This window comes from Apodemus sylvaticus, chromosome 4 (assembly GCF_947179515.1).
Source record: "Apodemus sylvaticus chromosome 4, mApoSyl1.1, whole genome shotgun sequence".
NCBI classification, from domain to species: Eukaryota; Metazoa; Chordata; class Mammalia; order Rodentia; family Muridae; genus Apodemus; species Apodemus sylvaticus.
In genome coordinates this window covers 18,883,581-18,909,379 of record NC_067475.1, presented here as the reverse complement: position 1 = coordinate 18,909,379, position 25,799 = coordinate 18,883,581, and the positions used below count along the sequence as shown (strand labels likewise).

The 25,799-nt window shown below is 39.0% G+C and overlaps 1 protein-coding gene across 10 annotated transcripts in view; it reads right to left on the bottom strand.

Moving 5' to 3' along the window:
- The window catches only part of LOC127682610 (guanylate-binding protein 1-like), a 265,092-nt gene that overhangs the window by 63,746 nt on the left and 175,547 nt on the right, over positions 1–25,799 (bottom strand). For 2 of the 10 annotated variants that reach the window (XM_052179062.1, XM_052179063.1), the window contains exons 2-4: positions 12,384–12,584; positions 10,407–10,534; positions 1,473–1,582 (exon numbers count right to left, since the gene is read on the bottom strand). The exons of 6 other annotated variants lie outside the window; for them this stretch is intronic. In XM_052179062.1, coding sequence (XP_052035022.1) covers positions 1,473–1,582; positions 10,407–10,534; positions 12,384–12,573 — 428 coding nt within the window. In that variant the 5' untranslated portion in view covers positions 12,574–12,584. Of the gene's footprint in view, positions 1–1,472; positions 1,583–10,406; positions 10,535–12,383; positions 12,585–18,268; positions 18,356–25,799 lie in introns of those variants that run through there. 2 more of the 10 variants (XM_052179078.1, XM_052179079.1) reach the window with 2 other exon arrangements.

Below are 25,799 nucleotides of genomic sequence, written 5' to 3'. Positions count from 1 at the left end.
TTTTGATTTGAATTGTCTCTAAGACACCTACATGAGGTGTTCCATCAGCAGCTAAATGAGAAAGGCTGTATGTGGCTGTAACTACAGATAGATACTTGATCACAGCTGACACATAGGTGCTCCAGAAGCCCTTGAGGTCCAATGATAGTCCCTAGCGACAAAGTAAAACCAGGCTATCACAGGCACAGTGACTAGAGTCATACAATTAGAAGCCACAAGAAGAAGAGAAAGTAAACAGGAAAGGTTTGCTGGTGTGGTTGGTAGAATATTGGATAACTTAGAAACTCTATTGCTTAGAGCCACGTTATGCAAAAAGGAAGAAGAATTCAACTCCTGTAATCTGCTGAGACAAGCAATACAAAGGCCCCCTGGATAATGAGTTACTTGAGGTAAATATTTGAAGTTAAGTTCATTGAAATTTAGCAAAGGTTGATAACGATTTAGGCAAAGTAATAGGAGCACTGAAATAGTATGAAAAGAGGAGGGAACAGGAACATCAGGTATAGATGAGTGTCTTTTGGTCAAAAAATGTTGTGTCGAGTAGATGTTTGAAAAAAACAAAACTGGAAAGTTGCTGTACTCCGAGAGCCCATACTTTAGAAACCCTTGTCTTCTTTTTATTGGCATTAGAATGAGATTGTGCAACGTGGTCTACATACGAAGCATACCTGTGTCTTCCACAGTTCCTTAACTTGAAAAGTGTGAAGGTGGGATGACCCAAAACAGATGGTACCTCCAAGCACCTGAGAGATGAGCAGGGGATATTTCTTTCAACACATTTACTGGGCAGTTAGATGGTAACACAGATGCTGGCAGGAATGGTGATTTGTGGGGACACAATTTTAACTGATGTTGAAGATTTGAAGGATGTGGAATATTAAGTCAGGAATGGATTTTCTGAGCAGTCTGTGACTCTATTTAAATGACACATAGGCCAGGAAAGCTTGAACTTGTGGTGGCACTGAGATAAACCTGGTAAAGTGAAAAGGATTTTTCAAATCCCTTACATTTGCAATACAATTATGGTGGTTGAAAGACAATGGTCTTACCTTCTGGTTCAACTGATGAAATAATGAAACTATTCCTTCTAGGTTTAGGATTCCTTGATGAGATTGTAGGACAAATATTTCCTATAGTATTCAGTGGGCAGCCAGCATATTACTAACATTTAGAGATAATGATAATACTGATTGCTGAGAACATGAGTTCTGAATCACATTGAGGATTTAGAAAAATTCAGGAATTGATGAAGATAGGGATGCTCTCAGCATCTCTATCTCTGTCTATGGCAACATATGATGTAAGAAGTTAGAATTTGGTCTGGAAAGTGAGACAAACTCACATGAGGAGTATCAGAATTTGTTAATGAGAGACATACAATACTAAGGTCCTTGACTGCCTGTCTATCTCATATAATAATGATGATGATCTTTCTAGATTTAGGACTATGCTAGAGTACACCAAAAGGATACTGCAACTGGTCCATGGCCTGCTGGTTGATGGTTCCTATGCTATTGTAGATGAAGGTGCTGCTGAGGAGGACTGCCAAGGCAAAGATCCAGCAGTCATTCTGGTTGTCACCCTACAGGTCAGTGGGTAAAGAAGAGTGACTAAGAGACTTTTCATCAACTCAGGTAGGCAAAGAAAGACTTTGTCCCCCATCAGCTATGACATCAAAGGTAACTCATTTCTACTACATAGTAATTTTCTACCTGTACAATGATTTTATGAATCTTCAACTCATGTGGTATAATTCAAATACAACAGTATACATCCATGTATATGAGAGCATGAAGGACATTTACACTTAGAAGTCATAATGCTGGTTAGTTACTAAAATCTATCCTGGCATTCTAGGTTTTACTCACAGGGCCATGGTAAGGGCCATTTTAGCACTAGGAAAAATAAGACAAAAGAGGTTTTTTTGCCTCATATTGGGGAGAGTAGTAATGTGATCCTCTGTGGAAATAAATGTTAGTATTTCAAATTGTGGTGGTTTGAAATAAAAAAAAAATGATGTCATAGCAAATTTTGTTAGATTGGATGAGAATGGCCTTTACAGGTTTGTATTTTTAAAAGCTTTGACATCATTAATGGAGTGGAAAATGTTTAAAGAATTAGAAGTATTAGGAGGTGTGGCATCACTGGAGAAGTTAAGTCACTAGGGGTATGATTTAAAGTTTCAAAAGCCTATACCAGTCTCTCCCCTCCCCCTGTTCTCTCACCTTTCCTCCCTTCCATTCTCCTACCCCACTCCCTCCCTTCTTCCCATCCCCTCTCTCTTCTGCTGCTCATGGATCAGGATATATCTTTCACCTGCTGTTCTAGCACCATGCCTGCCATTCCTGCTGCCATGCTCTCTACCATGGGGATAATACACTAAGCCTCTGAAACAGTTAAATGCTAGCTAAATGCTTTTAAAAAAATAATTGTTGGTGCACAGCCAACCAGGAGAAAGGAGAATGTGATCTCCCAGCAGTGCTTTCACTTCTGGGCATGGAGGTGAGATCCCCACTTTCTCCACAACAACTGTCTGGAGGGGAACAGCTAGGAGTGCAAAGGGCATATGATCAGTGGAGGAGCTGGGAGAGGGTCCTTCTGGTTTCCATTTGCACCACGTAGCCAGGCAGCTCCACAATCTTCCATGCATGGCCTGCCAGGAGAGAGTAATCTCCCACCAGTGCTTTCACTACTGGGCACTGAGGTGAGATCTCCACTTTCTCTCGAATAATGGTCAGAAGGGGAATGGCTAGTAGTGCACAGGGCATTCTCTCAGTGGAAGAGGTGGGGCAGGATCATTCTGGTCATCATTTCTACCAGGGAGCCAGGCAGCTCTAACTCCCTCTGTGCATTGCCCTAATGGAGAAAGTGATCTCCCAGCAGCACTTCTGTGCTCAGAGGTGAAAGATCCACTTTCTCTCCAAAAACTGTCCAGAGGGAAATGGCTAGGAGCATACAGGGCATACACAGTATTGCAGCTGGGACAGGATCCTTCCAGTTGCTATCTGCACCCAGGATCTGATTGGCTCCCCAGCCATCTGTAAACAGATCCCGACAAGAGATTTGGACTCCCAGGAGTGCTGGCACAGGCTTACAGGCCTACAGAAGGGACTACAGCCAGAGATAGAAGGTCACCAACTAACACCAGAGATAACCAGATGGCAAAATGTAAGTACAAGACCCCTACCAACAGAAACCAAGGCTACTTTGCAATATCAAATTCTCCCATCAAAGCAAGTCCTGGAAACCCCAAAGCACTGGAAAAGCAAGAGTTGGATTTAAAATCAAATATCATGATGCTGATAGAGGACTTTAAGAAAAACATAAATAACTTCCTTAACAAAATTCAGGAGAAGAGAAATTAACAACTAGAAGCCTTTAAAGACAAAGCACAAAAATCCCTTAAATAATTACAGGAAAAGACAAACAGGTGAAGGAACAGAACAAAACCATACAGGATCTAAAATTGGAAGCTGAAACAATAAAGAAATCACAAAGGAAGACATCTCTGGAGATAGAAAACCTAGGAAAGAAATCAGGAGTCATAGATAAAAGAATCACCAAGAAAATACAATAGAGAGATGAGAGAATCTCAAGTGCAGAGGATATGATAGAAAGCAGTGAAATAACAGTTAAAGAAAATGCAAAATGCAAGAAGTTCCTAACTCAAAACTTCCAGGAAATCCAGGACATGATGAGAAGACAAAACCTAAGGATAACCGGGATAGAAGAGAGCTACAAATCTTAACTTAAAAGGCCAGTAAATATCTTCAATAGAAGAAAACTTCCCTAACCTAAAGAAAGAGATACCTGTGGACATAACAGAAGCCTACAGAACTTAAAAAGGATTGGACCAGAAAAGAAAATCTTCCTGTCACATAATACTCAAAACATCAAATGCACAAAAGAAAGAATACTAGAGACAGTAAGTAAAAAGGTCAAATAACATATAAAGTTAGATCTATCAGAATGATACCAGACTTCTCACCAGAGACTATGAAAGCTACAAGAACCTGGGCAGATCTCATACAGACCACAAGAGATCATAAATGCCAGACCAGGCTACTATACCCAGCAAAACTCTCAATTACCATAGATGGAGAAACCAAGATATTACATGACAAAACCAAATGTACACAATATCTTTTCAAAAATCCCGCCCTACAAAGGATAATAAATGGAAAACTCCAACATGAGGAGGGAAACTACATCCTAGAAAAAGCAAGAAATTAATCCTCCATTAAAAAACCAATAAGAAGATAGTCACATAAACAAAGCTCCAATTAACAACAATATTACCAGGAAGCAACATATCACTTTTCCTTAGTATCTCTTCATGTCTCTTAATGGAATCAGTTCCCCAATAAAAAGACATAGGCTAATGGGCTGGATACTTAATAGGATCCAACATTTTGCTGCATACAAAAAACCCACCTCAGTGACAAAGAGACACTATTTCAAAGTAAAAGTCTGGAAAACAATTTTTCAAGCAAATGGCCCCAAGAAACAAGCTGGAGTAGTCATTATAATATGGAATAAAATTGACTTTCAAGCCAAAGTTATCAAAAAAGATAAGGAAGGTCACGTCATACTCATCAAAGGAACAGTATACCAAGAAAAACTCTCAATCCTGAATAGCTATGCTCCAAATTCAAGGACACCCACATTCATAAAAAAAAATAAATAAATAAATAAATAAATAAATAAATAAATAAATAAATAATAAAAAACTTTACTAAACTTCAAAGCACACATTACACCTCATACAATAATAGTGGGAGACTTCAACACACCACTCTTATCAGTGGACAGATAATGGAAAGAGAAAATAAACAGAGTAAAAGTGAAACTAACACAAGCAATGAACCAAATGGATCTAACAGATATATATCTATTGAACATTTTATCCTAAATCAAAAGAATATACATTCTTCTCAGGACCTCATAGTATGTTCTCCAAAACTGACCATATAATCTGTCTCAAAATATGTCTTAACAGATACAAGAAGATGCAAATAACCACATATATCCTATCAGATCATCACGTATTCAGGCTACTAGTCAACAACTTCAAAAACAATAGAAAGCCCACATATTTGTTCAGGAAGCTGAATACTATACTCAATAATAACTTGATCAAGGAAGAAAGAAAGAAAGAAAGAAGAAAGAAGAAAGAAAGAAAGAAAGAAAGAAAGAAAGAAAGAAAGAAAAAAATTAAAGATTTTTTAGAATTTAATGAAAATGAAAGCACAACATACCCAAACCTATGGGAAACAATCAAGGACCTCCACATAAAGCCAGACACCCTGAAGCTAATAAAAAAGAAACTGGGGAAGACCCTTGAGGACATCGGTACAGGGAGAAAATTTCTGAACAGAACACCAATAGCGTATACTCTAAGATCAAGAATTGACAAATGGGACCTCATAAAATTACAAAGTTTCTGTACGGCAAAGGACACCATCAAAAGGACAAATCAGCAACCAACAAATTGGGAAAAGATATTCACCAATCCTACATCAGATAGAGGGCTAATATCCATTATATATAAAAGAACTCAAGAAGTTAGACTCCAGAAAACCAAACAACCCTATTAAAAAATGGGGTACAGAGGTAAACAAAGAATTCTCACCTGAAGAACTTCGGATGGTGGAGAAGCATCTTAAAAAATGCTCAACTTCATTAGTCATTAGGGAAATGCAAATCAAAACAACCCTGAGATTTCATCTTCCACCAGTCAGAATGGCTAAGATTAAAAACTCAGGAGACAGCAGGTGTTGGAGAGGGTGTGGAGAAAAAAGAACACTCCTCCACTGCTGGTGGGGTTGCAAATTGGTACAACCACTCTGGAAATCAGTCTGGCGGTTCCTCAGAAAACTGGGCACCTCACTTCCAGAAGATCCTGCTATACCACTCCTGGGCATATACCCAGAGGATTCCCCACCATATAATAAGGATACATGCTCTACTATGTTCATAGCAGCCCTATTTATAATTGCCAGATGCTGGAATGAACCCAGGTATCCCTCAACAGAAGAGTGGATGCAAAAAATGTGGTATATCTACACAATGGAGTACTATTCAGCCATTAGAAACAATGAATTCATGAAATTCTTAGGCAAATGGATGGAGCTAGAAAACATCATACTAAGTGAGGTAACCCAGACTCAAAAGGTGATTCATGGTATGCACTCACTAATAAGTGGATATTAACCTAGAAAACTGGAATACCCCAAACATAATCCATACATCAAATGAGGTACAAGAAGAAAGGAGGAGTGGCCCCTTGTTCTGGAAAGACTCAGTGAAGCAGTATAGGGCAAAACCAGAACCGGGAAGTGGGAAGGGTGTGGGTGGGAGGACAGGGGGAGAGAAGGGGGCTTATGGGACTTTCGGGGAGTGGGGGGCTAGAAAAGGGGAAATCATTTGAAACGTAAATAAAAAATATATCGAATAAAAAAAAGAAAAAAAGAAAAGAAAGAAAGAAAGAAAGAAAGAAAGAAAGCAGTCCAAAGAGGAAAACGCATAGCTCTGAGTACCTCCAAAAAGAAACTGGAGAGAGCATACACTAGCAACTTGACAGCACAGCTGAAAGCTCTACAACAAAAAGAAACAAATACACCCAAGAGGAGTAGAAGTCAGGAAATTATCAAACTCAGGGCTGAAATCAACCAAGTAGTAACAAAAAGAACTATATAAAGAATCAACCAATCTAGGAGCTGGTGCTTTGAGAAAACCAACAAGATAGATAAACCTTTAGCCAAACTAACTAGAGGGCACAGAGACAGTATCCAAATTAACAAAATCAGAAATGAAAAGGAAGACATAACAGAAACACAGGAAATCCAAAAAATCAACAGATCCTACTACAAAAGCCTATATTCAATGAAACTAAAAAATCTGAATGAAATTGCCTGGATGACAATTTCCTAGACAGATACCAGGGACCGAAGTTAAACCATGATCAGATAAACTATCTAAACAGCCCCATAACCCAGAAACAAATAGAAGCAGTCATCAATAATCTCCCAACCAAGCAAAGCCCAGGACCAGATGGGTTTAGTACAGAGGGTTATCAGACTTTCAAAGAAGACCTAATACCAATACTCTCCAAACTATTCCATAAAATAGAAACTGAAGGAACACTACCCTATTCGTTCTATGTAGCCACAATTACTCTGATACCTAAAATACACAATTACCATACAAAGGGGAACTTCTGACCAATTTCCCTTATGAATATTAATGCAAAAATACTCAATAAAATTCTTCCAAACCAAATCCAAGAACACATGAAAACGGTCATCCATCATGACTAAGTAGGATTCATTCTAGGGATGCAGGAATAGCTCAATATAAGAAAAATCCATCAACATAATCCACTAGATAAACAAACTAAAAAAAAAAAAACACAGGATCATCTCATTCTGCTGAAAAAAGATTTGACAAAATTCAACACCCCTTCATGATAAAAGTCTTGGAAACATCAAGAATTCAAGGCCCATACCTAAATGTAGTAAAAGCAATTTACAGCAAACCAGTGGCCAACACCAAACTAAATGGAGAGAAACTTGAAGCAATCCTACTGTGATCGGGGACTAGAGAAGGCTGTCCACTCTCTCCCTACCTAATCAATATAGTACCTGATAAAGGACTTCAGCAAAGTAGCTGAATATAAAATTAAGTCAAACAAATCAGTGACCTTACTAAAGGATAAACAAATTAGAGAAACAACTCTCTTCACAATATTCACAAATAATATAAAATACCTTGGTGTGAATCTAACTAAACAAGTGAAAGATCTATATTACAAGAACTTCAAGACTCTGAAGAAAGAAATTGAAGAAGATCTCAGAAGATGGAAAGATCTCCCATGCTTATGGATTGGCAGGATTAATATAGTAAAAATGGCCATCTTGCCAAAAGCAATCTACAAATTCAGTGCAATGCCAATCAAAATTCCAATGCAATTCTTCATAGAACTATAAAAAGGAATTTGCAAATTTAGCTAGAATAACAAAAAGTCTCAGGATTGTGAAAACTATTCTCAAAAATAAAAGCACTTGTAGAGTAATCACCATCCCTGATCTCAAGCTGCACTACAGAACAATCGTGATAAAAACTGCATGGTATTGGTACAGTGACTGGCAGGTAGATCAATGGAACAGAATTGAAGACCCAGAAATGAACCTACACACCTATGGTCACTTGATCAAAGGAACAAAAACCATCCAGTGGGGGAAAAAAAAAGCAGCATTTTCAACAAATGGTCCTAGTTCAACTGGCAGTTAGCATGTAGAAGAACGAAAATCAATCTATACTTATCCCCTTATACAAAGTTCATGTCTGAGTGGTTCAAGGATCTCCACATAAAACTGGACTCACTGAAACTAATAGAAAAGAAAGTGGGGAAGACCCTTGAGCACATGGGCACAGGAGGAAAGTTCCTGAACAGAACACCAATAGTTTATTGCCTGAGAACAAGAATTTACAAATGGGATCTCATAAAATTGCAAAGTTAAAGTAAGTAAAAGGACACTGTCAATAGGCCAAAATGGCAATGAACAGCTTGGGAAAATATCTTTACCAATCCTACATCCAAAAGAGAACTAATATCCAATAAATACAAAGAAATCAAGACCTTAGACTCCAGAAAAGCAAATAACCCTATTAAAAATAAGATACAGAACTAAACAAAGAAATTTTAACTGCAGAATACAGAATGGCTGTGAAGTACCTGAAGAATTGTTCAACATCCTTAGTCATCAGGGAAATGTCACTCAAAACAACTCTGAGATTCCACTTCACACCAGTTAGAATGGCTAAGATCAAAAATTTAAGTGACATCAGATGCTGGAGAGGATACAGAGAAAGAGGAACACTCTTCCATTACTGGTGGAATTGCAAACTGGTAAAGCCACTCTGGAAATCAGTTTGGCAGTTCTTCAAAAAATTGGACACAGTACTGCCTGACGACCCAGCTATACCATTTCTGGGCATATACCCTGAAATTTCTCCAACATGTAATAAGGACACATGCTTCACTTTGTTCATAGCACCCTCATTTATGATAGCCAGAAGGTGGAAAGAACCCAAATGCCCCTCAACAGAAGAATGGACACAGAAAATGTGGTACATGTATACAATCTACTACTGCTCAGCTATTAAAAACAATAAATTCATGAAATTCTTAGGCAGATGGATGGAACTAGAAAATATCATCCTGAGTGAGGTTACCCAAACACAAAAAACACACATAGTATGTACTACTTGATAAGTGGATTTTAGCCCAGAAGCTTGGAATACCCGAGATATAATTCACAGACCACATGAAGCTTTAGAAGGAAGATCAAAGTGTGGATACTTTGGTACTTCTTAGATGTGATACAAAATACCCATGAGATAAAATACAAAGTGTGGAACAGAGACTGAAGAAAAGACCGTTCAGAAACTGTCCCACCTGTGGATCCATCCCATATATAGTTACCAAACCCAGACACTGTTGTGGATGCCAACAAGTGCTTGCTGACAGTAGCCTGATATAGCAGTTTTCAGAGAGGCCCTGCCAGTGCCTGACAAATACAGAGGGGAATGCTCTCAGCCAGCCATTAACTGAGCGCAGGGTCCCCAATGGAGGAGCTAGAGAAAGTACCCAAAGAGCTGACGGGATTTATACCTCCATAGGAAGAACAACAATATGAACCAACAAGTACCCCCAGAGCTCCCAGGGACTTAACCACTAATGAAAGAGTATACATGGAGGGACCCATGACCTCAGCCATATGGTTAGCAGAGGATAGCCTTGTTGGACATCAATGAGAGGAGAGGCCCTTGGACTTGTGAAGGCTAGTTGTCCCAAGGTAGGGGAATGCCTGGTCAAGGAAGCAGGAGGGGGTCGGTTAGTGAGCAGTGGGAGGGAGGATGAGATGGGGGGGGGGTTAAGAGGGGAAACAAGAAGAGGGGATAGCATTTGAAATATAAATAAAATATTTAAAAAAAATAGTTGCCCTGGTTATGGTGTCTCTGCACAGCGATAGAACACTACGTAAACCACAAGTTTTATATTGCTTTCCTCTCATTGAGAGTGCTATGTAGAAGTTACAATTCTTATCATTTCTATAGGCTCACACTTAGGTGTGTTCAGAAAATGAATAGTCAAATTTAGAGACACCATTAAAGTCTCCCCAAAACATGGGGTGATAGTATAAAAGAAAAATGGCAAAATAATATTGTCAGTTATGCTTATAAAGGCTGACTCTCTGTGAATCAGTTGACTTTAGTTTCAACTCTTGGTTCCTATGTCAGGTAAGTGATACACTAATTTGATGCATCAGAACTACAAATGAAGATTGGGAGTGGAATATTGAAGCACCCTGGGTAAATTTGTAGGTGTATGTTCTTTGTACCTTCTTTACGTCTTCCAGACCTTCTGTGTCAAGCAGAACCAGAGTGTGTTCTGGCTTCTGGGGATGAGGGAGGCACCACATCCAGATGCCCTTTGTATGAGACTGCACAGTGGAGCCCAGGGAGAAGCCTGCAGAGTGTGGATGAGATGGAGAGATAAAGAGCACATGATTCCTCAAATCTCTTTGAAATGGACATATTTACGATTTATGGGAGAACAATCAATTATAAGTATTTGTTTTGATTACAAACTCAGAATCATGGAAAGTTAAACATCCAATGATGATTAATCATTTCCCATCAGAAATATCAGTGGACTCTTGTTCCTCCTAGATGATCCTTCTAACAAATATCATGTAATTAATCAAAAATTAAGTTGACTGTTTCTACTACTGCATTATTTCTTCCACTAAAAAATGCTTAAACCTTTAAAAGAAGAAGTAATTGGTTGTTAGCGTCTTCCTCTGTATATGTAAGGCTCTGGCAGGGACCCTCCAGAGACAACCATGGCATGCTGTTTTTGGTATACACTTCTTGTCCATACTAGTGTCAGGGTTTGTTGACTGTTTATAGGATGAATCCCCAGGTAGGGCATTCTCTAGATAACCTTTACTTAAGTTTCTGCTCAACACATTGTCTCCCTTATTACTCCTGTGGCTATTTTGTTCCTTTTCTCAGAGGAACCAAAGCACCCTCACTTAAGTCCTCCTTCTTCTTGAACTTGGTGAATTGTAACTTGTTTATTTTGAGCTTTTGGGCTAACATCTGCTTATTAGTGAGTACATACCATGTATGTTCTCTTGCGATTGGGTTGCCTTGCTCAGGATGACACTTTCTAGTTCTATCTATTTGCCTAAGAATTTCATTAATTCATTGTTTTTAATAGCTGAATAGTACTCCATTGTGTATATATACCATAGTTTCTGTATCCATTCCTCTGTTGAGGGACATCTGGGCTCTTTCCATCTTCTTATGCTAACAACCAACTATTAAATTGGGCATAGGGTCCCCAATGGAGGAGCTGTGGGATGGTCCAGAGGAGCTGAAGGGGTTTACAGCCCCATGGAAAGAACAATGATTTCAGCCACCCAGATGCCCCAAGACTCCCAGGGTCTGAACCATCAACTAAGGGGCACACATGGTCCCAGCCAAAAATGTGGCAGAGGAAGGCCTTGTTGGGCATCAGTGGGAGGAATGGTCTTTGGTCAGGTAAAGGCTCAGCAGAGGCCCGAACAAAGGGAAACCAAGGGGGGAGGAGGGAGTGTATTGGGTGGAGAGGCACATATGTGGAGACAGGGGGAAGGAGGAAAGGGAGGGGTTGGGCGTCTTAGGGGAGGAGGATATTAGGAAAGGTTTTACCATTGGCAATGTAAATGAAGATGATATTCAATAAAAAATATTATACTCATTCTGTTTTCTAAGGTTAGTACTTTTTTATATATTTTTGAGCACAATAAAATGCTAATGGCTGCTCCTATTTCCATGCCTTACTTTTCAAAAGTGAACCCTATTCTAACAGTGATGGAAAATATTTTAGTTTCTTTTACTGTAGAATGTGCATCCAGCCTCTGCCTAACATTTAATGATAACATGAGTCATGCAGTGAACATTAATTGATCACAGTGTTAAGAATGGACTTTGACATTCTCAGGAACCATTCTGAAAGCACAGTTTTATGTCAAGTGTTCATTAATTCCAGAATATAGGCAATATGGTTCACATTTATTGATCTGACACCCAATGTATATAAGTATTAAAGTAATGATTTATTGTAAAAAAAAAAAATAAAAAATAAAAGAAGTACTCGGATTGTTGGAAGAAGCGCCAAGAAGACTAATTCAGAAAAGCCAGTCCACTGATGGACACAAAGCATCCCATATCACCTGAGTCTCTGAATTTTTCTCCTCACATTTGCTTGCTGGATGCTGACAGTGGAGGTGGGAAGGAGGACTGAACAGAGCTTTGCTGATAGCACTCACCATTCTGCTTTCCAGCCAGCTTATTCATCAGATAGGATTTGCCTGTGCGGTACAAGCCCACTATTGCTACCACCACCACAGGCTTTTCCATAGAAGACAGGATTTCCAGTGCTTCCTGGTTGACCACCAACTGCTCACTGGAGTTCTCTATGAGGCAAACTGGGCCTGGCATGTGGATTCCTGAGGCCATTTCCAGAGTACCTTTATGTTTGCAGAAAAAGATAAAACAGGATATGTTCTGAGTCAGTTAGAAGAATTCACCTCAGTGACTTGGACAATCATGAGCATGATGGTATAAACCAACGGGTGCAATAGCAGCATGCACATCTTGTCTGGGAACCCAGCTATCTACCTGAAACTACTATGGCCATGGATCTTGAAGGAGATCCTATTACTGCCACTTTATTAAACCAGCATCACTCTTAACTCCATTTTAAATATTTATCCTCATTCCCACAGATAAGTGTAGCTCTCATTCCTCATCAAATAAGGTTTTCTTGTAACAGATGGAGACCATTACAAAAACTACAACTAATCAAAGTCCAAGGAACAAATGATTATATGGTACCCAGCCCCAGCTTCAACATGAGTTCTGCACCTAAGGCTCAGGGAACATCAGAAAAAAAGGGAAAGGGGTGAAAAGATCTAATAGTTGGAAAAACAGGAAGTCTGATGTGAGACTGAGGTTCCTAAAAGTAATAGGGAAGCTTGACCCATGTAATCTCAACAACTTGGCTACCTAAACAAGACCCAAAGAAGTACAACACCAAAAGACATGCTTAAAATTAAAGGGGAAATCTCATGGGGCCTGAACCCTAAGCAAAGCACTACAGGCAACTAAGAAATGCTAAGATTGGAAATACACTTCCTCATGGAAGAGCTCCTTAGTTATCCATTATCAAGTGGTCTGTATTAAAATCATGTACATTAAATAACATTATACATATGGAACAGATTGTGTGTTCATTGATTTAGAAATATATACTCCTGTGTGTGTGTGTGTGTATGTGTGTGTGTATGTGTGTGTGTGAGTGTATGTAATAAAGAGAACAGCAGGTGGTACATTAGAGAGGTTATTGGAGAGAGGAAGGGAAGGAGAGAAATGAGGGAATCATGTCTTAATTCCAGAAAATTAATATTAAAAATAAAATGGATCAAAATGTTGTCTACTCATGTAGAGAGCCTTATTGAGTGAGGTGCCATGACACCTGGCAGGAACTTGACATTGACCAATGTGAAGTCCCTCTTCCAGCCTTTGAGTGGGAACTCCTGTGTCAGCCATAATCTCCTCCACCTAGGGTGGAGTATTCAAAGGTGAAGCCTATTGTTCTTAAAGGAACTGCAGTTTCCTGAGAAACACTAGCCACCTGTGGAGCAACTGAACTAATTCTGCTTAGAAGCTTCCAGCATTTAGCACCTGCCTATATATATTGGGAGTTCTTCATTAAAGTTTGAGATCTTGAATAGCAGGTGTTATCTTGGTCTCCATCTCTTTTTGCTGCCTTCCTATACATCTTCAGCTTCCCTTCCAGGTAAGTCGTTTGATGTAACTGCAGGCAGATACATACTCAGAATTTATTCTTTGCATATTTTTAAGTGTCCTAGAGGCCTTAATGACTGCACTGAAGAGTAATTTACGTTTAAAACTAATTTTGAAATCCTTAGATAACTAGAAAAGTTCAGCTTTTTTAGAGTTCCCCATGTAACACTTTCCAAATCCCAGTATTTTCTGTGACCACAGCAAAATAAGAGGATTCAGAATTGAAACATTTTTATAATACCCTAGTAAACCTGCATGTCATAGATCCTCACCTCATTTAATCAGCTTTCTATCAATGTTCGCTCCTTGCTGTATAATTGAAAACAGGATCCTTCATCAACCATCAGATACCTGCCTTCCTCTTATCTTCAGGAGGCTTTTACTCTTTGCCATTACTTGGGCATCTTATAAGGGGATAAGCCAGTCCTCTTGTAGAATGGCCATTACTTGTTTTTATTGACAGTTGTCAAATATTTGTCAAAATATTTGTTTTGAATATTGTACTGGCTGGTTTTGTGTGTCAACTTGACACAGGCTGGAGTTATCACAGAGAAAGGAGTTTCAGTTGGGGAAGTGCCTCCATGGGATCTGGCTGTGGGGCATTTTCTCAATTAGTGATCAAGAGGGGAGGTCCCCTTGTGGGTGGTGCCATCCCTGGGCTGGTAATCTTGGGTTCTATAAGAGAGCAAGCTGAGCAAGCCAGGGGAAGCAAGCCAGTAAGGAACATCTCTCCAAGTCCTCTGCATCAGCTCCTGCTTTCAACCCTGCTTGAGTTCCAGTCCTGACTTCCTTTTGTGATTAATAGCAATGCAGGAGTGTAGGCTGAATAAACCCTTTCTTCCCCAACTTGCTTCTTGGTCATGATGGTTGTGCAGTAATAGAAACCCTGACTAAGACAAATATATCAATCATTCTTGAGTCTTGGGCAGGGAGGTCACAAAATTGATACACTGCTATCCTAGGTGATCAGAAGAAGGGACTTGGCCTTGGAGCCTCGTGTAGATAGATGTAACTGGGCTCAAGCTACTACCTCAGTTGGAAAAGTAATTCCCTTAGTGCACTGGCAGCAAAGGAGCAGCCTTTGCAGCCCAGTCCTCCTTGGCAGATGCGTGCCCTGGAGAGAGTCTGGCATGAGACAAGAGAGACACTGGAGCTAGAAGAACATTATGATACCTGGTCTTTGTTTCTGAAATTGGCCTGCAGCAAAAGACATATTGGACCTGTAGGAAAATGTTGACCAACCCTAGAAACTGGTGTCACATCATGGTAAGAACAATGGACTCATAGTCATAGGGTGGAGGAAGCAACTCAAGTCTGATAAGGGGTCTAGAATCCTTGAACAGAGTGTGGAATCTGCAGTGGGTTAGATTGGAGCAACAGATTGCAAGTCACAGAGACAGTGATCCTAGAAGCAGAAGTGTGGCAAAGAGGTCAAAAGTTAAAGGACCTTCAACATCCAAGTCACAGCAGGAAGGAACAGCAGAAAGTTTATGACAACTTGCTATGTCCTGATGGAAAGAACTAGGCAAAACCCTGAGGAAAGGCTCTCCTGCAATCAGAAGGCTTGACTGAGATGATTGTGTCTTTGTTATGGGCTGTCCTCCAATCAGAAGTCTTGACTAAGAACATAGTGTCTTTTGTTTATTTCATTGTTCATTTGTGCTTATATTTTTTAATCTCCAATTTGTTATTTTTTATTTTAAAAATCTTGTATTCATATATAAAAAATAATAGATAAATTACTTTGAAATTTTTTTAATTGATTACCTTCGGCCCCTCAAAGTGTATGGGCCACAATCTACATTTTGGAAAAATAAAATTGTGACTTTCCTTCTTTTCTTAAAAATGTTTTCTCTCTGCTTTCACCCGTTACTTTATCCTCATCTCTACTGCATCTATTCTAATCCTTTAGCCCATTCACTGTTGGTTTTTGTTTTCACTACTTAAATACATTACATTTTTCCCCATTTTGGGTCCTGCTATTTTTCTAAAGCCCTATAGTCAAGAGTTAACACAGTGTCTTTTCCTGCAAGATATACTGGGAAAGCCATCAAATCACCACAGTTGGTGCTGCAGTAAATTTTGCCCCAAGTGAAAACAAATCACCAGAAGACTCACATCAACATTTAAAGTGGGAAAAGAAAAGCTGCAAATTGTCAACTGATGCATGGTACCAAGGCATCAGAATGGCATCATGTCTAGAGGGAGTAACCCTCAAATCTAGAAAAGTGTGAGGTGAATGAGTTTCATGCTTTGAAAGTAAATATTGGTCAGTGAAAAGCACCACAGCCATTAATATTTCTGTTAAACCTGGTTAAAAATAGGAGCATCTCAACACAAACATTCAAGTAATTCATGTCAAATAGGCTAGAGGAGCCAAAGATTCTTAAATGGTTACTATCCACAGAGAAATAAGAGAAGAGGAGAAGAGGAGGAGGAGGAGGAGATAAAGGAGAAGTAGAAACAACTTCATGTAAGAGAGCATAGGAAGAAACACCTTCAAGGAAGCAGAAGGTGAGCGAAAGACAAAGGACAAGGGATTAAACATGTCCAACCTTGAACACCATCTCTGTGGGAGGACAAAAGAGCTTTCAATGAACCGGAACAGCAAATAGAATCATGGATAACATCAAAACCTATGACCTTAAATGCAGAGGTCCTTGGCCTTTGATTTAAGAAACAAGGATTGAATGACTGGACAAAACAAACACACAACAACAGAAGACCCAAACACAGAAAAACCCAATGTTCTAAGCCTAGATAAAGCTCAGGGATTTAGAAACTTGTTACTCTTCAGGATTTGGGGGTTTAGTCCCTAGCATTCATGTCAGACAACACAAAATCATGTGCTCTTTCTACTCCAGGCATCCAAAATCCTCTTCTAGTTTCTTCAGGCACACACACACACAAACACGCACACACAGAAACATACATATGCATATATACACATACATGGCTTACATACATACTTATATACATAAACATTAAAAAATAACAAATAAAACCATTTTTAAAACCAAAAATAGTGAACTTGCTAAACAAAAAAAATTGGGGAACACACCAGAACAAGCACAGCATATCCAAATAACCCCCCCCCAAAAAAAACCCTAATCATGTGAAAATTAGCCACAAGAATACCAAATAGGATTACACAAAACTAAAACATTTCTGCACATTGGCAGAGACTGGTAACAGAGTAAACACACAGCCTTCAGAATTGGAAAAAGATCATTGCCAGCTATGTCACAGAGCATAATATCCAGGAAAATAAACACTATAAAAATAAACACACACACACAAATACAAACAACACTATGGATCCATCAACAGGACAATGAACTGAATAGTCAAGTCTCAAAAGAAAAATAAATAACAATAACATTAATAATAATAATAATTTTGAAAATGTTCAACGTCATTAGCTTGCAGAGAAATGCATATTAAGGCAACTTTGAAATTGTTTCTCTCCCCAGTCAGAAGGGTTATCATAAAGAAAGTAAATGACAAAGAGTGGCTTCTGTTTGCTTTAGTACTTATCACTTCTGGTTAGCTCCACAAGTGCCAGGTCTCCCTTGTTCTGCTTCCTGTATCATCAGGGAACAGGGCAGAGACTCTGTCATGTTTCTGGATCAGAACCTTTCCCTATGAACAACAATGGACCTAGGAAGCTAACAAGGTGAGAGTTTGGACTTTTTACAATTCTTTTTAGTTCTGTGTATGTGGATTTACCATGCATTTGTGGTGCCCACAAAGGACAGAAGTTGTTTAATCACCTGGAGCTGGAGCTGCAACAGGTATGAACAGCCTCGCTTGGGTGACAGAAACCAAGCTTGGGTTTAAGCACTAAGCCATCTCTGGAATCCTGGTAGTTTATATTTTTACACAGATTGTGCCCCCACAAAATGGGAAGGAATCAACAATGATAGCCCAGAAAAGGTGTTACAGTAAAGTTTATGACTTCCTCAGTCATCACTGGGATATCTGTTTTGACATGTTCCAAGATATCAGAGGTGTAAAAAACCTCAGTTTTCAAGAGGTGGACAAACTGGCAACTGTGTGAATGAGTTTGTGTGAGAGTCTTAGGGTAGGAAAGATTATTTAAAGTACAGTGAATTCTGAAGCCCTCCACCACCAACCTCTGTGGACTCCAATGTCTGATACCTATTAATTGAGCACACCAGAAACAATGGAGTTGACAGCATATATTCTCTCCACCCAAACTCTGGATTCTAAAGTCCCCTGTGCAACAGCAGCCTCCTGTGGAAGAGTTATTTACTGGGATTCATCACTATACTGGTCCCATACCTGTCCTCTTCCCTGTCTCACTTTGAGCAGAAATCCTTACCTTTGGGTAAAATGTAGGACTTGAAGAGGGGCACTTGGCTTCTTCCTCCTAGATCAGGATGCTGTGATGGATGCCTTCTGCACTTGGTGTTTTATCTCCCCTCCAATTTGCTGGGCGGGCCAGTACATTAGCAAACATTTTCTGCTGAGTCACTTAGATTAGAGCTATTTCTGCAAACACAGTAATAAAGAAGAAATTAAATTAGGAATATTCAGTATACTTAAATCATCAGTGGCTGGTGGAGAATTCAAAGAGACTGTTTGATACCAGGTTATCACAAAGTTTCTCTAGATTTTCCAGCTAAGGAGTTCTAATAACTCAGTGCTGGTTGTTGGGGGACATAACATTCAGCCTATGTTCATGAGGCAGTTTGAGAAGCTCAGGAATAACACTTTCTTATCTGATATTATTTTGGGTTCAGCAGCTTTGAACACTAATCTCACAGATGCCATAATTACTCATGTTTACCTATCTAAGGCTGTAAGCTCTCTGAGACAATACCCCAGTTTACTAAGTCTGAATCCTGCAAACCTAACCCATGTCCTAAAAGTTGATATTGGAGAACTAATAAATAATAATGAAGATAGCTCCCATGTGCACTTTTGTGATATGCATGGGCTTTTCACACCACCAGATTCTCACAAATCATACTCCTGCCATAAATAATGTAATGACTAAAATAACAGAGTCCCTAAGCAAAATTTTACTAGATGCCTTGTCTCTTAATGAATGATATTAAAATGAAGTCAGCATACTCAGTTGTTTGTAGGGGTCCATCACAGGCTCAACACCACCTTAAATCAATGGAAAGCCAAGAGGCTCCCAAACATTTGACATTCTAAAAAAAAGACAGTAGAGTACTGCATCCCTTCCTTTTGTTTCTCCCCCATCCACCTGTGCCTCCTTTTGACAGTATGCTTCCAATAAACTGTTAGTTTTGTTTTCTAAATATTTTGTTTTAACTCTATGTGAAATCTATCTGCCAGTTATCTAGGGCTGTGGAGAGACATTTTCGTTGCTGAATCTTCACATTTTTCATCTCTCATTCTTTCCCCTGTCAGAAGGTTATTCTTCTTTTCCTTCAGGAGTGTTTATTTCTATTAATTTTTTTTCTTTTTTTCCTCCTCCCTCATTGCATTTATTTCCTACTTCTATACTGACTAAATTATAATATGCCTATGATGTTGTACGCAGCCGATTACAGAGCCCCTTGCACACCCATGTTTATTAATGTGCTAGTCACACTACTCATGTTATGGAAGCAGCTGAGATGTTCTCTCACAGAGGGATGAGAAAGGAGATAGTGCTCTGTGGAACTGTAATGCATCATGGTACAGAAAATAAGGCAGATCTCTCATGTTTCCTCTCAAATGTGTTAGTTAGAGTTATATGTAGAGAGATACAATATGCATATCATAGAAGATGGGGAGGGGAAGTAATGGGAAGAAGAAAGTATAATGCCGCGGCAGAGGAAACAGAAAGGTCAAAAGAGGGACTAATACTGCATGTTCATTTGACAAGTAGGTTTATTACCACATGCATATATGTGTGCACTCACAGACAAGGAGATGGGTAGAGAGAGAGAGAGCAGCATCAGTAGAAGGGAACTATTTAAGATAAGAAAAATATAAATTAAGATAAGATCAATAGGAAGAAATAGAATGGACAAGGGATAAATATAGGAGAAAATATTGTAAGTCTTGTAACATTGACCCACATCTACACATACGCAGGAAGCGGGAGTCTCAACTGAGGAATTGACTCTATCAGATTGTTAGGTGGGACACTGTCTTGCTTTATGAATAAAGAAGGGCCCAGCCCACTTTGAGCAGTGTCTCCACTAGGCATGGGAGCCTGGCCTGTGAAATGTCTAAACAAGCAAGAAGAGCAAGTTAGTAAGAAGCATCCCTCCAGTCTCTGCTTCAGTGTCTGCCTTGATTTCACATTGACTTCCCTTAAAAACAGGACCATAATCTGTGAGAGGAAATAAACCGTTCTTCCCCCAAGTTGCTATTGTTCAGTGATTTATGACATCAATACAAAAACAAACTAGAGCATATACAATGATATACATTTATGAAAATGTTGTACAAATCCATAATCTTTTATGTTTAAGCAAAAAACTAAATAAAATACTTTTGAAAGCAATTTAAGCCACAAGGGAAATTTTAAGAAAAAAAAAAAGCACTGAAAATGTCTTATTCTAAATCTTGTACCATTTACCACTTCACAGAAGTTCCTCTGCTCACTCAAAATACTCACATACAGTATATTCACCAATTGTCTTTTGCCACAATTGTACATGTATTGACATATGTACAGGACTGCTTCATAGGTTTCTCACTATCATACGTGTCCTAGGAGGAAAGGGACTCAGAGAGAGGGTGTGTGAAGACTTTGTACTGTCCAAGAGCTACAACAACAAGCAACTTTATGGGATCCAGAATTGGAAATGCACTTGAATGAAACCACTGCTCCTCTACTCTATACTGTGAAAGAAAGGAAGAGAGAAAACCATCATTCTTGAAGAGGAACAGAGCATGCATTGGAAGTGGAATGGGATAATATTACTGAAAGTGAAAGTATACTCATGTTTCTTAGAAACAGATCTAAATTCAGAGAAATTGGTTGTTTTCTTTAGACCAGTAAAATATGTTTGTATTAGATAACCCAAAATTACTTGCATTCTTGAATGTTTATCTTGTAGAATTTAAGGGCAAATGAAAAACAAGTTTCTGTTTTTAAATTCAAAAGTCTTCTGTCCAGTGTTTTTCTTGAGAGATGAGTGTGTCAGAATTCTTTTTCTAAACTACTAAGTATAATTAAAATCCTCCAAAGTCCAAGAAAATCCCTTGACAGTTTCGCATTAAGAAAGTCTGGATCCTAGAGTTATGACATTTGGGCACATTGTGGTCAGCAAGACATTGGCCTTGAGGCAGTGCAACAATCATATTACCTGAGGGAAGACAAATGATCCAATAGTTGTTTAGTCCAATAGACTGGAGGTCTCACCAGTCTTAAAGGTTTTGACCTGAGTCAGAAATAGCTTGTATGAGCACTTGTAGTACACTTGGCATCCCATTTTGCAGCTGGGGCTTGTTATGATGAATTCTATTTAGGACATAACCCTCTTTCTCAGGGGCAGCAGTGACCATGCTCTGACTCCAGCCTGCATGGACACAAAAGCAGGCAGGTTTGCTGGCTTAGCACAGTCGTCCTTTCTAGAATCTTGTCCAAAGACTCTATCCCTATGAACTATAGACTCCATACAGTCAAGATTGACATAAGTTCTCATTCTCATTACTCTCCCTCAGTCTCCTTGGATTAATGGGTCACACTACCTTTCCTGAGTCTAAACTTTTCATGGCCACTATGCCTCAAGGTCTCCCTGTCAAGATCCAGGTCAGAACTCTGTACCTTCTAGCCTCTGGAAATTGTTCACAGGTGTGCCCTCCATTTCTGGATTGGATTTCAATTTAGATGTATTCAAGTTAACAACCGAGAATAATCTCATGATTCAGCTCTTGTCAACTTGACACAAATCACATCCCAATTCCAAATAAAACAATAACCAGGTCATAAATATGCCTAACTATCCCTAGTACAATTTCACTGTAAATTTAGGTCAATGTCCCTTGGGAACTTAAATACTAATTGATATTCTCTTAATTAATGTTGAAGAAATTACAAGAAAACACAAACACCTATACAAATGTGTTCTTAACAAAATGAAACAGAATCATTCATACCATATACATCCTCATTTTTGCAACTGGTCATGTGGCCTTAGATGGTATTTATAACTGCCTTCTGCTACCACCCATTCTATATTTCCTCATTGAAAGTCTTTCAATGAAAAAAGCACAGGACCAGATTGGTTTTTTTTGCAGAATTCTATCAAACCTTCAAAGAAGACCTAACACCAATACTCTTCAAACTATTCCACAAAATAAAAACAGAAGGAGCACTACCCAACTCATTGTATGAAGTCACAATTATGCTGATACCAAAACCACACAAAGATCTTCTCCCCATTTTCATGTCCTCTTTGAGCTAAGATCCCGAAATCATTTAGGCATGGGCATAAGGGCACCTAGTGGGGTTTGTGTAACTAACCAGGGTCCATGTCATTCAGGAAAACCAGCCCTGGATGCAGAAAATGTGGTATATATACACAATGGAATACTACTCAGCTATTAAGCACAATGAAATTCTTAGGCAAATGGGGGGACCTGGAAGATATCATTCTAAGTGAGGTAACCCAATCAAAAAAGAACACACATGGTATAAACTCACTGATAAGTAGATATTAGCCCAGAAGCTTGGAATACCCAAGACACAATTCACATATCAAATGATGCCCAAGAAAAAGGAAGAATAAAGTATGAATACTCTGGTCTTTTTTAGAAGTGGGAACAAAATACCCACAGAAGGAGATGCAGAGACAAGTGTGGAGCATTTGATGGTGACTGACATAAAGGTGCACAGAACCCCATTAGACAGAATATTATTGACTAGGAACTAGGAGGATAGAATGAAGAAAAGTACATGAAGCGATGAGCTGTAACATTCAATGTCCTCAAAGGAAATGGACCAGTTATCCAGAGAGGGAAATGCAGTATTAGGAAATGATGAAGTTCTAGATCAAGAAGCAAGTGGTTCTGAAAAGAACTGATATTTCAAATGTTGCTGAGAGATCAGATAATCTGATCTTTGGTTGAGTATAGGGATACAAAAAAGAAGGCAGTGTGATACCTAAGTTTAAGTTCATGGTTAGGCTGGTCACATTGTTAGTGACTTAGGGTCAGTTATTTGAAAAGGAGAGGGAGAGGATCCAGGAGAGAATAGTGAATGTCAGTGTCTCTTAGCTACCAATTTCCAAACAGGGAGGATTAAAATCTTCAGAAAAGAACGCAGTGAGGGCTAGTCCTGGGGTTTTGATAAAAGGAAGTGGTGTGGTTTGAGGGCACTGACTTCAAAGGATGTCATGTTTCCAATGTCAGAGGATGAAAAAGTGACTGAGCTGTAGATTGGCGAATCACTGATGAATGATACTGGAAGTGCAGGCTAAAGAGCCATCACCAGCTCAAGTCCCTTGATGTGTTTGCAGGATAAATATTACCTATAGTATCCAGTGGGTAGTCAGGACATTACTAACATTTAGATATAATGACAATATTAATTACTGAGAACATGTGTTCTGAATCACATTAAGGATTTGGTCAAATGCAGGATATTGATGAAGATAGGGATGCTCTTAGCAGTGTACCCTCTGTCTCTAGCAATATTTGATGTAAGACATTTGAATTTGTTCTTGAAAGTGAGGCAAACTCACATGTGGAGTATCAGGGGATTTGTGAATGAGAGATGTAAAATACTAAGGTCCTTGACTGCCTTTCTACCTGATGTAATAATGACTGTGTTCTTTCTAGGTTCAGGGCTCTGCTTGAGCACACCAAAAGGATACTGTAGCTGGTCTAAGGCCTGCTGGTTGATGGTTCCTATGCTGTTGTAGATGAAGGTGCTGCTGAGGAGGACTGCCAAGTCAAAGATCCAATAGACATTCTGATTGTCACCCTACATGTCAGTGAGTGAAAAAGAGTGACTAAGACACAGTCCATCAACTCAGGTAGGCAAAAAAGGCCTTCGTCTGTCCCCCAATGAGCCTTGACATCAAAGGTAAGTCATTTCCACTACATAGTAATTTTCTACCTGTACAATGATTTTATGAATTTTCAACTTATGTTGTATAATTCAAATAAGACAATATACATTTATGTATATGAGAGCATGAAGGACAATCACGTTTCAAATTCATAATGTTGGCCAGTTATTAAAATCTTACCTGTCATGCTGGGCTTCACTCACAGGACATGATCTGTATGGTAAGGGCCATTTTAGAACTAGTAACAGTAAGGCCTTTCAATAAGTGTTTTGTTTATCTCAGATGATAACTCATGATTCTCCATAAACAACGATATTATTGAAGATCTTGCATTGTCATCCTCTTACTGCTAGTCTTTTGTGACTAATTTCAAACATATATAAACTAAATATTATGTACTAGTATTTTCCTTCTTTGAAATGTGTTCCTTTACACATTTCTCAGAGTTCTGGGGGCTGGTATGGCTGTCCTTGGTCTACTACCTCTATTTAAATACAACTAATTTGAAGTTCATAGATGACCAGAAAAATTATGTACTGGGTTCAAAATGCTGAACATACCATTTACCAAGCTTTATCCAATTCTAGTACCTTACATACCCTGAGTGTAGTGACTGCCTGGGTTTTCAGCATTTTTATGACACCGCTAATGAGGCTACATACCGTACACCTCCTCTATTTCTTAAGTCAAATTTTTACTAGTGCCCCTTTCATGCTTCTTGATCTAATCCAGGATCCCTGCTTTATCCTCACATCTCTTCAGCTTTCTCTCATTTTCAGTACATGTTCAATCTTTCTTTATCCTCAATTACTTTACAAGTTGGAGGAGGATATTGCAGTTATCTTGTAGAGCACCCTTCAATTAGATAATTTTTTAGTTCTTTCTTTAATGTTAGCTTGAAATTCTACTGTTATATATATATGAGACAAGAAGGTCCGGGAACTGATACTCTGCAATCATGACTGATCAAATCAGAGGATGAATGATGTGGACATGACTTGCTCTGATAGTACTCTTTTCAATATGTTCTCTTGATTAAGAGACTACCTGCCAAGAACTGGTTATAGTTTTGTAATCAAAATTACCACTTGATCAAAAAATAAATACTTAGAATAATATTTAATAGAATTTAATCACTAGAGAAATACAAGTGAACGATGCATTGAGGGTCCATCTTACCACACTGAGAATATCCTGCGTAAAGAAGACAAATAACAAGGGCTTCTTCTAAGGGTGTGGGAAAGAAACCAAAATGAATTGTCGATGGCCACAGTAGAAAGCAGTGTGGAGGTTCCTCAAAAACATTTAGAACTACCAAATGACCAAATAATACTGTGTGTGTGTGTGTGTGTGTGTGTGTGTGTGTGTATGCATATGTATATATAGGTGTAACTTCCTGCAGTTACATCAAATGGATTACCTGGAAGGGAAGCTGGGGATGTCTGGGAAAGTGGCAAAAAGAGATGGAGACCAAGAAAACATTGCTGTTCAAGGTCTCAAAGTTTAATGGAGAACTCCAAACAATAGCAGGGGAAAATGCTTCCCCAAAAGGCTTGAAGCTTCTCCTCCACAAGTGCCTAGTGTTTTTCAGGGACCTGCATGTGCTTGAAAAACAACAGCCTTGGTCTGAGCGCTCCACCCCAGGTGGAGGGGATTATGGCTAACACAGGAGTTCCCTCTCAAAAGCTGAGAGAAGAATTTCACATTAGTTGATGTCAAATTTCTGCCAGGTGGCATGGCACCCCAATAAGGGACTCTACATATAGGTGTATAGATATATGTATAAAGATAGATGTGTATATATGTATAAATATATGTACATACAAAGCAGCCTCTAGAAAGACACTCAGCACATATAACTTTATC